The following is a 16,363-nucleotide window of genomic DNA, read 5'->3' on the forward strand; positions in this document are numbered from 1 at the left end:
ACCTTTATTGACGTTTCAATCATTTACACGTATGGGCCTACAACCCCCCGGGGCCGGCCGCTAAGCAATCAGAACAATAAAAGCACGTGTAAACACAGGCGGCACCTCGGAGAGCAAAGTCTACAATACAGTATAGTCCGGCCAATGAGCCGCTCAGGTAGGACACCAGGAGAGAAAAGGTTTTTCATTTTATGATAAAACAAAACAGTAGGATCAGGTGCCAAACAGTTTCCCAACAGCGATGAGGGCTAGGATAAGAGACGCAAGCAGCAAGCAGCAATACATTGAATCAATGGCGCAGACACGGGAAAGTACGGATAGGGAGAAATATCAAAGATAGTTGCGCCTACAGGTCCCCGTACCTAAAGCCCAGCGAACCCCCCGGAAACTGTGGCACACATTAAGAGCAAGCGATTCACGATAAGAGAGGTGTACCGCGCTGATCCCAGAAAAACAAGCAAAAAGGAACAGAGAAGAAAAAGGAGGCCATGGAAAAAGAGATAAAGACTAAAGAGTCCCCTCCCCCATCCCCCCACCCTGAACCTCTGCGAATGAGTATGGCCCCACCCCCCAGCAGTGTGCCTGTCGCCCTGGAACTAGACCCGAAATATAGAAGAGACAGGGAAAAAAGGAGTAAGAAAGAGCCCCCCCCAGACGGGGGGCGGAAGAAATGTAATAAAACTGGAGGAGGGCCTTCAAAACATACCCCCGGCTTCTCCCTCCCGCACGGTGAAGTCTCCCCACGGCAAACAATTAGCAGCACCAAGTTGATCATATCAAAAAAAGGAGGGAGGGAGTGGGGAGCATTATGCACCAACTATGCGAATAACCATGAGAGCACGCAACCATGAGTCCGCCTGTCTACTAGGTGACCACTCCCGAAGGATCAGCCTCAGCCTTGACCGCTCTTTGCAATTCTGCCCATGCCTGCCCCTCGACCCAACACCATGTCCGATGTCCCAAGGTACAGGAGTGTCCAAAAACAGTCGGGAAGCGACGCACACAGGTGGGGTGGAAGTCTCTGAGCATCAGCACGGACCGCTTCATGGGGGGCGTCTTTTCCAGTGCTGCCCCAGGATTTACACTGCACACAAGGTCCAGACAGGCTGAAGCAGTCGAATGAGACACACGCTGCCGGAATCGTCCCTGGGCCGCCAGAGACCGCGCACGGGACAAGGCCTCCATCTTCCGCTCAGGTCCAATACCTCCGGAGCAGATCAAGCCCACAGTTAGCCGACCACACGGTAGCATACTGTCCGGAGTGTCCGGCTGTACACTAATCGCGGGGGGGGCCGCAACATCTTCCTCCTGTGTGCAGTGTGGAAAGCCACTGTGTACTGGTGGACCAGCATGCCGCCACTGTCCCAACGCTGATACCACACCATCTAGCTTCCTCCCCAGGACCCCGGCGCCATGAGCCAAGGAGTAATGAAGGGCACCAAGGGCCTCCAGGAGGTCGCCGTACCCCAGGGCAGCTCTCTCCGATCGCTCTGCCACACTCCCGACCGTCACACACCCCCAGTCCCGCTGCGTCCCAGCGGACAGGATGGTAGGCTGCATAGTGACAAAAATGGCCGCTGGGAAGGCCCGACTCGTATTGGGGCCAGGACCCCGGGACCAACGCCTCAAGGTCCACGTCGCTGAAGACAAGGATCCTGGGGGAGGAACAGATGCAACCGTTGCGCGGTCACGGGCAATAGTCGTCTCCGCCACGGACCAGCTCCCGCAAAAAGCCGGGAGCAGCCCGCAAGGATCAGGGCGAACCAGGGACGGCGTCCGGCCAGCTCACAGTCAAAGGCAGGGGCAAACACCACAGAATCCGAGAATCGCACACCCGGGCATGTCTTCGGTCCGCAGCGCTCAGCAGGGGGGGAGCGACCACAGCAAAATGCAGGCCGAGGGGAGCAACACTCCGGCGGACCGACTCCACCCAGTCACCACAGGCCGCTGTTGTTAAACTGCCGCCCGGCCAAGGCGTCCACTCGAGGTCCCGGCTTCGGGACCGCACGGGCCGCAAAGTTCAATCGCTGATTTCTCCGGCGGTACTGCAGTCAGAAACCTCAGGATCACACGATCGGTTGCCACTTTCGTTTACAAACACGATCGCGTAGCGCAGAATAAGGATCTCATGCAGGATATCCGTGCGGGATGCGGAGGTTCACGGAGCCGGGAATCTACGCTGCCGTCCCGGTCGCCATCTTGGCTCCTCCCCTCCTTTGTCATTGTTAATGTTTTCTTTGATTAACTTTCTCTGGTCAATCATAAACTATACCCAGATTTTAAGGTCCTTCTGTTAACTCACTGTACCCTAGCCATTCATAATAGGTTGCTGTTCATGTATCCAGTTTCTTCTACCATCTCTGAATGGCATTAGCGCTCAGCGGGGCAGAATAATTATTAATGTAGTGGGATAGTGCTTAGTTGTTAAGGAAATACAACGTCTAATTGAACTGTGCTCTGATTTGCTAATGAAATGACACATTTGCTCACGCCACAACGAAGCCGCAGTAATTTCATATGCAAAAATAATGTATACAAGGACTTGATTGGAGGGGAGGGGGGGGGGGAGGGTGGTAAGACAAAAGACTTTCCTGAAGACTGAGATGCTAGACGCTAACTAGTGATGTTGCTGCTCACTTGGGATTGTTTTGTTTTTGCACTTCATTGTAATGCCCTATTAGCTGAAAAGGCTCCAAGGCATTAACCCTGTACCACATTTTCTATGCTGTTTTTGTAATAAATCCTTAAAACTATCCCGCTTATCTAGAGGTCAGTTATTTTGTGGCCTCTTTACTTAAATGACTATTTTATAATAGTTTGATGTGCTGCAAGGTGCTTTACCTCAGGGTCACATTGCCTCATGAAACTGAGCTTTAACACCATCTCAAATTCATCAAATTGTGGGAGTTCTTTTGAGGTACATTTTGGGATGTCAAAATTGGGGAGACCCCTGCGCCACAAAGATGGCAACCCTAATTTCAGACAATATCCTTGAACTTTGTGGGTAAGACTGAATCATACCTGTCTTTCTTTTCAATAGTTAACCAAAACCCATTACTTGTGTTGAGCAGGAGGAAAGGGCCATACTAACCTCTTTGGGCCGAGTGTGACATCAGAGGAAAAGAGCCACTTAATATGCTTTCGAAGACTGGGTCCGACAGCTTCTTCTGCAGCTCTGGAGTTTCCTCTTGGTCCCACCAAGGAATGACCCCTGCAATACCACAGGCACCCCCAGATTCAGTCTCATGGAACCAGTCGCTTTGTTCGTCGTCTCCTGCAGACAGACAAATGACCCAGGATTAAGAGAAGTACAAAGAGCTACGAACTTCAAAGCCAAAAGAGATACAACCTTCAAATCAAAGAACGTTGCTGTTAAAATGACTGTACAAGAGCAGATATATAGGGTAACGGCTTTGTATACAAACAGGGCTTGATTCCAACCCTCATTCAAATCCTGAATAAGGATTACAAATTCTTGGCAATTAAACCAGCTTGAGCTGCTTGCCTAGTAAAAGTACATAAGCAAAAAGAAAAAGAAAATCTGGGACCATATCATGGTCTCGTTTTTGGCGCTGCACAAACACAGAAAGGATCTATGCATTTATTCTTCCTAAACGGCGTTGTCTACAACACATACATTAACTGAGAGAATCTGCAAGATAGTGCATGAGTTAAAAACAACCAACCGTATGCAGACCCATAATAGCTTTTCTGTGCTTCCGAGCTATGCTGTCTGCAGTTCAGACATTAACTCGCAGATTTTCCAACTTAATGCAAAGGGAAACAGCCTATATATTAAAGCCGGAACCCCGCATGCCTTTACCACGCAGGCTTTACAATCCATGTGACTCTACTACACATGCAATTACCATGCATGTCTATTACAACAGATATGCCTTGACAACCCATGCCATTACATCACATTTCGTTGTAAAGGAATGAATGGTAAAGGCATATGCGTGGTAAAAGCTTTAAAGGTAAGGATAGGTAAGTACTATGGGCCTGATTACAAGTTCAGTGGTCCACCGGACCATTTTACCCGTGGTGGAGTTGTGGTGGCAAGCAGGGACTGTTGTACTAGTGGTCTGACCGCCATATTACCAGTACGGAAGTTGAACCGTGAGTGTAATGGTGCAGCCACCACAGATCGTAGATCCCTGGTGCTGGCACTGCAGTCTTGAGGCAGCAATATGCTTGGCAGTGCTGCTGTGGCACCGCCAAGCATATTGCAAGTTTCCTCGCTTCAACCCTAACCACGGCGGTGAGACCACATTTGTTAGGGTGCACGATGAGGAAACAAAGGGCACCAGGTGCCACATGGCAGGCTTGCAGGGGGGCACATTGTGTGCCCCCATGTGTGCATGCACCCCCTTTCAGGAACGGGCTTTTACGTTCCCATGTGGTGCCTTTTGGAAAGGCACCGCCATGGGAACGCCAAAGGACTGCCCGCCAGACCAGGAGAAAACTCCTAATCTGGTGGGCGGCGGCAGTCGAGTTTGGTGGTGTGGGAGCGGGGTGGTGGCGTGCCGTCCCGCTCCCGGACTGCCAAACTAGTAATTAGGCTGCAATTGTTTTTTTAGGGTTGAGATGAGTTTATGGGTAGCAAGAGTATTTTTAGGGTGGGTATGAGTTTTTGGGTAGCAAGGAAAATTTTAGGGTTTAGGGTGGGTATGGGTTTTTGGGTGGCACAGGTATTTTTAGGATTTATGTTGGGTATGGGTTTTGGGGAGGCAAGTGTATTTTTAGGGTTTCAGATGGGTATAGGTTTTTGGGTGGCAAGGGAATTTTTAGGGTTTTGGGTGCGTATGGGTTTTTGGGTGGCAAGGGAGTTTGTAGCGTTTAGGGTGGGTATGGCTTTTTGAGTGGCATGGTTATTTTTAGGGTTTAGGGTGGGTAAGAGTTTTGGAGTGGCAAAAGTAATTTTAGGATTTAGGGTGGGTATGCGTTTTGTGTTGGCAAGGGTAATTTTAGGGTTTGGGGTATCGGTTTTTGGGTGGCAAGCAATTTTTGGGGGTTTAGGGTGAGCATGGGTTTTTGGGTGGCAAGGGCATTTTTAGGGTAGATATGGGTTTAGAGGTGGTAATGGTAATTTTATGGTGGGTATGGGTCTTTGGTTGGTAAGGAGCTTTGAGGGTGGCAATGGTTTTTTTTTAGGGTTTACGGTGAGTATGGGTTTTTGTGTGGCAAGGGTTTTTTTTAGGATTTAATGTGGATATGGGTTTATCGGTGGTAAGGGTAATTTTAGGGTGGGTATGGGTTTTTGGTTGGTAAGAAGCTTATAGGGTGGGCATGGCTTTCGGGTGGTAAGGGTGGATATGTATGTAAATCTTACCTATTAACTTTTTACCATGCATACATGACTTTAGCATACATGCCTTTACAACAAAAAATCATTGTTAAGGCTTATGCGTAGTAAAGATTTGCGAGGTAATGGCATACATGGTAGTGTTGCGGTAATGACTGTGGGTTAACTGCATGGGTGGGAATGGCATACGTGGTTCAGTCATACAACCAAAATGTGATGCTGATGATATAGCCCCTGGTGAAATTTTTGCTGGCAACAGTGCACGTTCTTAATTTGCGCACAGGGTGGGCACGCCTTTTACTAAACCGGACAGATAATTGGCTTTCCCCAGCAAATCTAAGATAATGTCAGTAGGCTTGCAGAGGCTTCAAGAGATAGAGAGAAAGAGATGGAGGGAGGGGGAAGGTGGGTATAAAGAAAGCGATCCAAGAGGGTGTAGAGACAGAATAAAGGAGAATGAAGGGAGAGAGAAAGATTGTGCAAGGCGACGAAGGGCACAGGGATGGTCTGAGCAATTTTGCCAGCGCTGCTTTTGGTTCCCCAGGCCGGCCCTGTTAATGCACCTTTATTTTTCGCTCGGTATTGGCTCTCAAGCTACAGAATCGGTCACACCCGGGCTAAAGTCGGGAGTAAACACGGGTGGATGGTGTCCACCCACTATTTTCACAGGGTTGACGCCGTCCACCCTGCCAAGAAGTTGGGCCCCACTGAAAAATATGCCGAATACGTCCTGGCGTAATTTGCAAACACCTCGACGCATTCAGCAGCGCCTGCACATTGTTGTCGGCTTTCGATCTGCAACAAGTTGCAGGTGGGGAGGAGGATTTCTTAGTTCAGACTCCTGCTGGGCCCATAACAAAGGCCGAATCTGAGGGGTCATCAGGCCTCCTTTTGTTCGAGTCTCCTGGCTGGCAGCAGACAGGAGCCTCAGACTTAGACGCAAACGCAGCAGAGAGGAAACAAAGGCTCACACATTGTTAGCGCTTCACACATCAAGAGAGGCAGCTTTTCACTTTGTTCAGCCCCTGTTTAGGAGATATGCATGCACTGTAAGAATGTCAGATACGTAGATCTATTCCAGTATTTACACAAAATAAATAGTATTTATATAGCACTTACTACCCCTGAGTCGGTGTTATAATAATTTAAATATCACTATTATTTCTTGTAGAGCACTATGGTAGAGGAAGTTTACACTGATAAAAGGCAATATTGTTTTATGTGTAGCTTACAAAAGTGTGAATCTTCAGGAGGGTTTCTCTGTATACTGGAAATGTACTCCAATGTACTCATGATGGACATGTTAAACATATATGTGAGGGCTTAAGATCTGATGTCAATTCTTATGATGCCACTTGCTGTGATATCACGCGCCGTGATGTCACTTGCATACCGATTAACTGGATTAGTCCCCCCCACTTCTATTTTTTAGGACTTGTGCCCTGGTCACAAAGCATTAGCTGTTTAGCTAAGCCAAACTGCATCAGTCAAGATATAAATATCCTGAAATCAAGGATTATAAAAAGCGGCATATGTAGAGAGAATATCTCCTTCCTCACTCATACTTAAATCAGATAGCAAAAGGCTTTCTAGTTTACTTTTCGTAGAAAAGAATAATACATAAAAACAACAGGATCAATAAAATGTATAAATGGCAACCAAATGGGTATTTTGTAGAATAATCTGTAGAGGATGGTGAGGAATTAGGGAAAAAACAAATTAGACCATTGGCATGGAATGCTCTGGCTCCAGGGACCATCCGCCTAAACGTTACTAAAATAATCAGGTTAATCCTTTGTCACAACTCCATTGGATTCAACATTAAAAGAGTTACAGTACTTTGTAGGTTAATTAAAAAAAAATGCCAGCCAGGCCCTGCTCTCCTGCAGGGAATTACAAAAAGTAGTAAACTGTGAAACCTGCACTTTGCAGCTGATTGTCGTGTATAATTAGCTTAATTTCATGATTTGTATGGAGCGTAAAAGAGGAAAACAATCAGGAACAGATGCGCCTAAATGAAATTAATCTTATTAAATTCATTAAGTAATAGTTTTGAAAAAGCTAAATTGGAATCAAATGTGACAGTGGCGCAGGGTAGAGTAGTTCGCATCCTGTTTACCAAGACGGTGTGCCCATTCAAGCAACATTTATGGCTTAGGTGTTTTTTTTGTTATTTTTATGTCTGGGCTGCACACAGGTAAGACAAGCACAAGCACGCGCAAAAGAAAAAAAAAAACACTTGTTAGACATGCATTTTTCATTATTGTTATTTTTTTACAAGCATATGCGACTTTTGAGCTGCAACTCTTTGCAATAAATAAACAAACAAATAAATAAATAAATAAATAGGTTCATGGAGAGCTGCTGGACCCTCATAGATCAAAGACAAAATTGTCCCACCAGCCCGGCCACTGAAGTACACTACTTTTTAGGTAGATTAACCAACCTACCATATGCAGGACGAAGCACACATACCAAGATAGCCTCGCAGGTTATTGTGTGCTTTACAAATACACACAACATAACGTACAATAACATAGCATAACATAAACAATTAATCAGGACATTAAGATGTCACTCAATGAAAGAGAGCCAAAGGCTTAAGTAGGGGCACCCAGTGCTCCATGCTGTGGTCAGCCTCAACAATAATAGGCCAATTGATGGAGAGACCTAACCCAAAGACCTTCCATGTATGAATATAAAGATGTATTTTATCTACGATTTCTTTTGAGTACTTGAGGATAGCAAAATAGCTAAAATTGTTTCTAGGCCGGGCATAAAAAGATGAACTGCATGAGGCAAACTCATAAATACAGCTGAGGATAAATAACTAAAGTGCAACTGGCAATTCCTAACATCAAACACCTTAAACCTTTTGGAACTGCATGCCATTACTCACCTATACATTCCAAACTAACAAGCATTGAAAATGCAATAGGCCTCGCCTTTTATTAAAGCAATTTGCTTTGCTAATGGTATTATAAAGCAAAGCAAATGGCTTTAACTTAATAAAAGGCGAGGCCTATTGCATTTTCAATGCTTGTTTTCTTTCAGTGCGAAAAGTTTCCAACCCACGTGACTTCCAGTTTCATGGTTCTCGGCGCCGCTTTACCAGAAACCACAGCGGCCCCAAGCATAGCGAAAGATGTCACCGAAACAAAGTGAGATATCGACGGCAGATAAGGAGAGCCTGGGAGGCAGAGAGAACTGCGGAGAAGAGTCAGAGAGTGGTAGGAGGAGGGAAAGGGGCAGTCGGACCAGAGACAGAGCTAGGAGAGTGAGAGGGCAGAGAAGGGCAGAGACAGAGGGGCAGTCAGAGCGGCGAGAGTAAGCGCGCAGAGAGCCTGGGAGGCAGAGAGAGCAGCGGGGCAGAGTCAGAGAGTGGCAGGAGGAGGGAGAGTGGCAGTCAGCCCAGAGTCAGAGCTGGGAGAGTGAGAGGGCAGAGACAGAGCGGCGAGAGTAAGAGCGCAGGGCAGAGAAAGAGGGGCAGTTGAGAACCACAGGCAGAGCGGGGAGAGTAAGAGGACAGAAGGACAGAGTCAGAGAGAGGTAGAAGGAGGAAGGGGGTAATTAGACGACCACTGGATGAACGGGGACAGAGAAGGACAGAGTCAGGGAGGGTAAGAAAAAGTCAGAGGAACAGTCAGTCCAAAGATAGAGCGGGAGATTAAGGGGTCTAAAAAGGGCAGAGCTAGACAGCTATAGAAGGAGGCACCGGGGAGTCAGACAGCAGAAAAGGGTAGAGTTAGCAGGGTTGAGAAGACCCCGACGGCTCACGGAGAGTCCAGGGAGAGACGGCGGTGTGCGGAGACCGACTGGGGTGATTAGGGGCAGGAGCGGAGGCAGAGGGTAGTCAGTCCTGGCGGAGAGACAGCTGCCTGCTGAAAGAGACTCGGTCGGAACGCTGCGGACAGAGACACCGCTGCTGTCAGGCAGCCCGGCACGTGAAAAGGAGAGGCCACGAGGCATGCCACAAGACTTGGACAGCAACAACCAGAGCTACAGCAGCAGCTCCCCTCCACCCAGCAACAGACAGGTACCGCTTCCCTCCACCCAAAAACAAACAGGTACCACGCGCCTCCTCCCTGAAACAGGCAGCAACAAACTCTACTTCACTCTATTCAGCAACAAACAGACAAGAGCAAACACTGCTTCACTCTTTTAGAGCCGTCCCAGTTGAACTGGCTCGCGAGCCATCCCAGTTGGACTGACTCGCATGACTGGTTTCTTATCTTTATGGGGCCATGTGTTGGGCCCCATAAAGATAAGAAAACCTTTTACGCCAGCAGTAAGTCGGGGCAGCCAGTCCAACTGGGACGGCTCTAAAAGAGAAAAGTGCACGTCACTAGACGCTCTTTTCCAATGGCTGGCCACCGTTTAGCAAAAACGGTGACGCCAGCCAATGGAAACGAGGGGCGGGGCTTAAAGCCCACTAGAGAAATCTACCCTAAAAGATTAAATCTTGCCAGCGAGACTGCGCATGTCTTCGCAGTCTTATGCCAGGCGAGACCTAAAAAGGCTATTTTAATAAACAATACAAAACATAGGAAACATGGAATCCATTGTTCACACAAACAATATATCACAACTAGAGAAATGACCAATTTCTCCCTAAAATTAACTTTAAAAACGGATTGTGAGAAATTGTTTTTTTGGTTGGTGGACAGGGGTGGGGGAACCCTTACTCAAGCAACTGCCACAATCCTAGTCAGGGTGAACCACAAAAAGTCACTAAGTTAACCTGTATTGAGCAATTAAACAGTAATAAAGTGAAAACGTAACAGAAAAAAACCCCACAACAATTTATAAAAATGGAGTAAAATTTAATACATTATTTGACACCAAAATAACAAAATTCAGTAGAACCGGAGATATGCAATTTCAAAGATTTAAGGTAAGTATAGCGCCTAAAAGAACAAAGCGCCACTCGCAGTTATCTCGTCGTGCGAGGCCAGGTGGAAGTTACAAGCTCAGGCCGACCACGAGTGATGGAGTGTGGGCCCGATACAGGGAGCCGGTTATTCAAGCTGAAAATTTTACAAAGTCCAACATGAATAGGCCAGTTCACGGTGAAGGAGGCAGCGAGGAGCATGGACAGCAAGGGTGTTGCAGATGGTTGTTTCTGTAGCGCAAAGAGCAGTCTGGTGATCACGGATGGTCGTCAACGTGGCGCGAAGATTCTGACAGGAGTCTCGGACGGTTGTTGCTAACGCTCACCAAGGGCTGTCTATGCTGTAGCGCGAAGTGCAGCTCCCGAGTTGGCGGTCGTCGCCTTAGCCCAAAGAGCCAGGTTCACTGGAGCTTTGCGATGGCGGTCGAAACAGGCTGCAATATCCTGGTGTAAACAAGCCCTTTTGTCATCATGAAGAGTCCAAAGCTTCAGGATTTCTTCTTTTCTTTTAGGAGGAGCTCAACTGATGGCACACCAAGGGTCCAGGACCTGAGAGGCGCCTTTCAGGAATTAGGCACTCATTCCAGCAGAGGCCAGCAGGGCTTAGGCAGGTTCAATGCAGCAGGTCAGCAGGGCAGTTGAAGACAGGCCTCTTGAGCTTGTTGTGTCCCTGTAGCTCAGAACAGGTAGCCAGCTAATTAGTGCTTGGAGTCAATCAGGTAGCCTTGGATGAAGGGAGCAGGTCTAGTCTTCGCTCTCAAACAGCAGGTTAGTCCTTCTACTGTAGTGTTCACAGGTCAAGGAGTGTACTGAAAAGTGACTTGAGGGTCCTACTTTTATACCTTCTGCTAGGTTTGAAATCAGAGAAGCTTCTGAGGTTTTTCTCCCACTGTCTCCACATGCTAGCCCCAGTCTGTATGCAGTCACAATAGGCTAGTATAAAGTTCTTTGTGTGTGAGCTTAAGCAATGGTTTGGAAGTGCAAGTAGGGCTTTGCACAGCTCCGCTACCCCACACAGTCTTGGATGGCCCATCATACCAACACCCAGGCCCTCTCTTGTGTGGCTGTCTAGAAGGACTATCCAAATGCCAACAGCAACAACATATAGTCATGTGACCCAGGCAATAACGTGTATGAACTAAAAGGTTAGGACAAGAAAATGCAGACTTAAAATAAGATTTTTACTATTAGAAAGGGTTTTAAATTACATTTTCTCAGACACCAAACATGACATTTCTACCTTCTCCGAAACAAAAGTTGTTACATATTAAATGTAATAAGGTAACCCAGTTTTATCCTATGGGAGGGGTAGACTTCGTAGCAGTGAAAAATAAATTTGCTAATTTTTCAATACCATGGCATATGTAAAACTTAAAATTACATGTCCAACTTTTTAAATACAATGCCCCCTGCCCTATGGGCTGGTTACGGCCTACCCAAAGGGTGACATATGTATTTAAAAGGAAATTTTAAACTCGATAAAAGGTTATTTTCCAAAGTCAAATTGGCAGTTTAAAACTACATACAGGCAGCAATGGCAGACCTGAGACATGATTAATAGGCTACTTAAGTTGGGTGCACCACAAGTGCTGCATGGCTACTATTAGCATTTGATTTACAGGCCCTGGATACATGTAGTACAGCTTTACTAGGAACTTACAGGTAAATTAAATGTGCTAGTTGAAGGTAAGCCAATTTTACAATGTTTAAAGAGGAAGCACAAGCACTTTAGTGCTAGTTAGCAGTGGTGAAATCCTGAAGCCAACAATAACCAATTCAGAAATAGGAAAAGTAAAGGTAAAACGTTTGGGGTCGGCCTCATAGAGAGGGCCAGGTCTAACACAAATTATTTGGTGGAACTGATTGAATGAGTTTTATACTATACTCCTTTGCAAATAATGTTTGTAGAGAGAGACAGAACTATTACAAAACAAATAGCAGCTCATGTTTAGGACTATGCAAATCATGTTAACTAATTTAAAGAATTTAGCAAATTGGGAAAGCAAATACAAAAAGGAGAAAATAAACACCGCCATAAACAGAAAACATTCTGATGGAGGTAAAACAGTGCAGAACTAGACAATGGCACGGAAAAATTGCTTACACATACTAGCAAGGGGTCACACATGAGGTACATGGACAAGGATGCTATTATGGTACTCTACTACTCATAGTTTGTAGACTGCTTTCTAATATGAACTTTGGAGATGTCCTGCCACTAAGTAGCAGGGTAAGAAACTGCTACAACAACTATTAATTCTGGTAACTGTGCACTGGTACTCAGTACATATGAGATTCATGCATGACTCAACCCCCATTCCTTGCACAAAAGTGTCCCCGCTAATTCCCTTCTCGAAAAAACAAGCAAATTAGTGTTCGTTTATGAGGGATAGCTAAGTGGATGACTTAATGGGGCTGGTTATGCGATGGAGCCTATGGACAAAGAGTAACATAGCTCCATAAAGGAACTTTATACTATTAATACCTTTTTATACTTAACAATTCTCAGCTAGCTTTTGGGTATACTGAACAGCAATTTTGAATATGATATGGAGAAGCACTGCAACATGCAGACGGAATTGTATAGCGAGCTAACCATTACCTGCCTGAAATCGCCCCAAGAACTTTTGGGGATTATACCAAACATATCTGGCTAGGAAGGCTCCTCTGAACACGGACTTACATCCTACCATGGCAGATAACGTAGGGTAAATGCTCATACTATTTGCTACTGTGGCACGGACGTTTAGGACTTTCCTGTGTAACTAATCTAACGACCAAACTGTACTATGGGAGTTAAAGAATTGTGCCTGCTAGGTCCACCGAATGACCTCACTGTGGCTCATGTTTTGTTAAAAAATGGTTTGCATTGCTTCTTTTACAGTATATATTTCTGTAAAGACTTCAAGAAAGCATATTCTGTAATGGGTTCCTCACAATGCACAGACTGTAGAAGCGAGTAATGTCTTTAATTCAATGTATAACCTAATAAATACAACAATAAAATAAAAATGAAATGGAGAAAGAGAAGGCAGCATTAGGTGGTTTAAGTCTGCTCTAACAGACTGTGCAGCACCGCTTGGCCAAACACAGTACAACTCCAGCAGGAAGCCTTAAGAATGTAGTGTTGTGAGAATGTTTGTACAGCAGCTCAGTGAGCCACTCACCATATACCTTAGACAAGTCATACTTTGGGAATGCCACTCATCAGGCTGGCATTTCCAATGAGATGTTTTGACGTTGGTGTGACCAGAAAACAGATGGAGGTTGGTGTCCATGCAGAGTTTAGCAATGGTTGCTACATGGAAAACAGTGGCATTAGCAGCCACTCGGCCAGCATCATTGCCTTTAAATAATCACAACCATATGTGGACCAGTCCTCAGGACCACAATACCCTGGTGGTATATCATACCTGGCTGAGAAGGGCTTGAAGCTAAGTTATGCCTGGCTGATACCATGGACACCAAGAATGAAATTTGACATGAAAGAAGTAGCAGGTTGCATGAGCCCAGCAGCTCTGAAGGTTTAGGCATCAGCCTGGCCTAAATCACATTAAGGTCCAAATAGACTGTGAGGCATCGGATCCAAGAGATCAGCGTAATAAAGCCAGCTGGATGTGTTGAGACCTCCTCATCAGTACTCAACAAGCATCCTCAGGCCTGTTCAGACATCTGAGGCAGAGTCTCAGACATTTGCTCCTGTTCTACGTACTAGTGAAAACCTTCATGGCAACCACGCAAAGGTCCAAGTTCTCCATGGAAAGTGATAGGTGTGCACAACACTAGCTCCTCTGTAAGCATGTTCTCAATTCAGCGATTGAAGAGAGGTGTACAAGCATCTCTCCCTCCATAGACAGAAGGCCCCTCCTCTGGGAAACCACATGTTGACTTCTGAAGTAGATGGTGAAGGCCTAAGAACCACATTTGCAAGTTCTAGCAAAAGTCACAATGAAGACCAAACATCTTGAAATGTCCCTGATCTTTTCACAGATCTTTGGCACTTGGAGAAGCCATATATAAATGCCTCCATCAAGTTCAACTCCAGGTGCTCCCACAGGAGTACAGACCCACTGTATATACATGAGTTAAAATGTGTGCATCTGGTATTGAGGTGTGAGTCAAAGATGCCTTCATTTGAATGAGCCCAGGTTTTGAAGATGGGGGCAAGCACTTCCCGGGGGATTACAAGAGAGGTGTGAATATGTCTGCTCTTGGTTGCTGCAGAGCTGTTATCGATCCCTGTAATGTGGAAGACTAATAGTACAGTAAGGCCCCTTCCCATAGATCTACTTCCAGACAACAGAGCTGTGAAGAGGGAGTGACCCCATGCTTCTCCAAATACAAGATTGCTGTGGTCTTTCCAGTGGGATGATCATCACTTTGGATTTCATCAGAGGAAGAAAGGCTTTTTGTGTGAGACATACTGCCATCAGCTCTAAGATGTTTACATGAAGAGAGCAACTTGAGTTGTCCCACCAGGCACAGATGCAGAGCTCCCAATCCAGACTCCAATAAGTCGATGTTAGTCACGAGCTGCAAACAGTGGTATCCCACAGGGCAGTTGCATGCCTGTCTCCACTATAAAAGGATATGGACCAATGATGGAAGGATATGGATGGGTTTAGACTGGTCACCCAGTAGATGTCCAGTGTTTCACTCATTGGAGTTGCCGTAAAACATTTGAAGCCCCATTTGGCGGAGGGAAGGCCTTTGCCGGGCTGGAGTCCAGAATAGCATGCAGAAACTCAATGGCCTGTATGGCACACAAAAGGATTTTGTTAAGTTCACTGAGATCTTATTATTGCGTCGCCTCCTAAGTGTTCACATTTTGAATCATGCTGCATGAAGACCATCACAATAAAACAGATGCTGAGAGAGGTGGCAGAAGGTACTGCTTGAAGTATTTATTTCTAATAAATTGATATCTGACATAAATCAGGAAAAAGAAAGGAGCAGCAGAGCTGAAAAGAGCTTCTACTTGATTTCTATATCCAAAGACAAACTACAGCAGCTATTCTACAGGGCTAACTTACCAGAATTGTCCTCCTCAGATTTTAATCATAATCAATAGTTACCTCCAACAAGTGCGTTTGTGGGACCATGCACACAAGCTTTCTCCAGCAAACACATACACTCCCAAAGCACGCATGTCACAAAGAGAACATTCATCAGCAACATACTTAAAAGAACACATAAGCGCTAAACAAAATATAAAACTGTCACTTTCTGGCGAAGTCGGAAGAGCAACTGCTCTGTCGTAAGCACATTGGATTTGCCAAACATCACAGAGCTTGCTGCTGCTACCCTAAACACTTGCTGTGATAGTGTCTGGAGGAGCCTGCGAAGATTTTGCAGAGAAGGTTTGGTGTCAGTGGCGTAGCAAGGGGGGGGAGGGGTATGGAGGTAGAGGGAGGTGTTCCACGAGTTTTGGGAGGGGCTGTTGCGAAGCGACAAAGCAGGGATTGCCAGCACCCCCGCTCTTGCCTGCAGCAGTCATGGGGCGGCAAACGCAGGGACCGCCACGGCGGTCAAAGGTCTAGTTACGCCACTGTTTGGTGTTACAGTAGAGCTGCCGACTTTGGAAGCAGGGAATAGGTTTCAAATCCCAGCCTGTGTGAATTTTGTTATTTTATGTTCAGCCACATCAAAAGTTTCTGAAAGGACTTCATAATTAGCTATGTATTTGCATTTAGCAATTGAGCTACTGTGACGGTGTCCAAACTCCAGGCCTCTGTGTTGCCATACGAGGTCCAGCGAGTCTGTATTTAATCTGATGGCTCTGGATGAGGCATTGTGATCATGCGGAGGGCATGCAGAACAGTAAACTCAGGGGCCGCTGGGGATTATAAACAGCTAACCTAAAGTGCACTGTCCGTGTACAACATTCCCTCCTCTCCCAGTAAGACTGGGGGGGGGGGGGGTCTGGGGGGAGAAGTAGCGCTAACCCCCCCTAGATAGCATTAAAGAAAATTGCCAAGCTGTGCATTTTTAACATCCTATGACTCTAGACAAATCACTTATCAACAATAAGTATGTCTTTGTGTAGTGAAACAGGTGCTCATTTAAAGTGCTCCAATGCCCTTGGGCCAAATTAGTGCTATTATAGAACAGTGGGGGGAAAACGATTCACTAGCAGTAGCAGCATTTGCAGGCACAATGCAGAAATT

The 16,363-nt window shown here is 46.1% G+C and overlaps 1 protein-coding gene across 5 annotated transcripts in view; it reads right to left on the minus strand.

Annotated features, from left to right (window-relative positions):
• GPATCH2 (G-patch domain containing 2) overlaps positions 1-16,363 on the minus strand; it is a 569,031-nt gene that overhangs the window by 463,810 nt on the left and 88,858 nt on the right. For all 5 annotated transcript variants that reach the window (XR_014963203.1, XM_085612932.1, XM_085612934.1 and 2 more), the window contains exon 4: positions 3,092-3,274. Coding sequence is in view for 4 of the 5 variants with exons in the window: in XM_085612932.1 (XP_085469058.1) it covers positions 3,092-3,274 (183 nt within the window). In the remaining variant the exon portion in view is untranslated. The remainder of the gene's footprint in view (positions 1-3,091; positions 3,275-16,363) is intronic.

The sequence above is a fragment of the Triturus cristatus genome, chromosome 6 (assembly GCF_964204655.1).
Source record: "Triturus cristatus chromosome 6, aTriCri1.1, whole genome shotgun sequence".
Taxonomy (NCBI): Eukaryota; Metazoa; Chordata; class Amphibia; order Caudata; family Salamandridae; genus Triturus; species Triturus cristatus.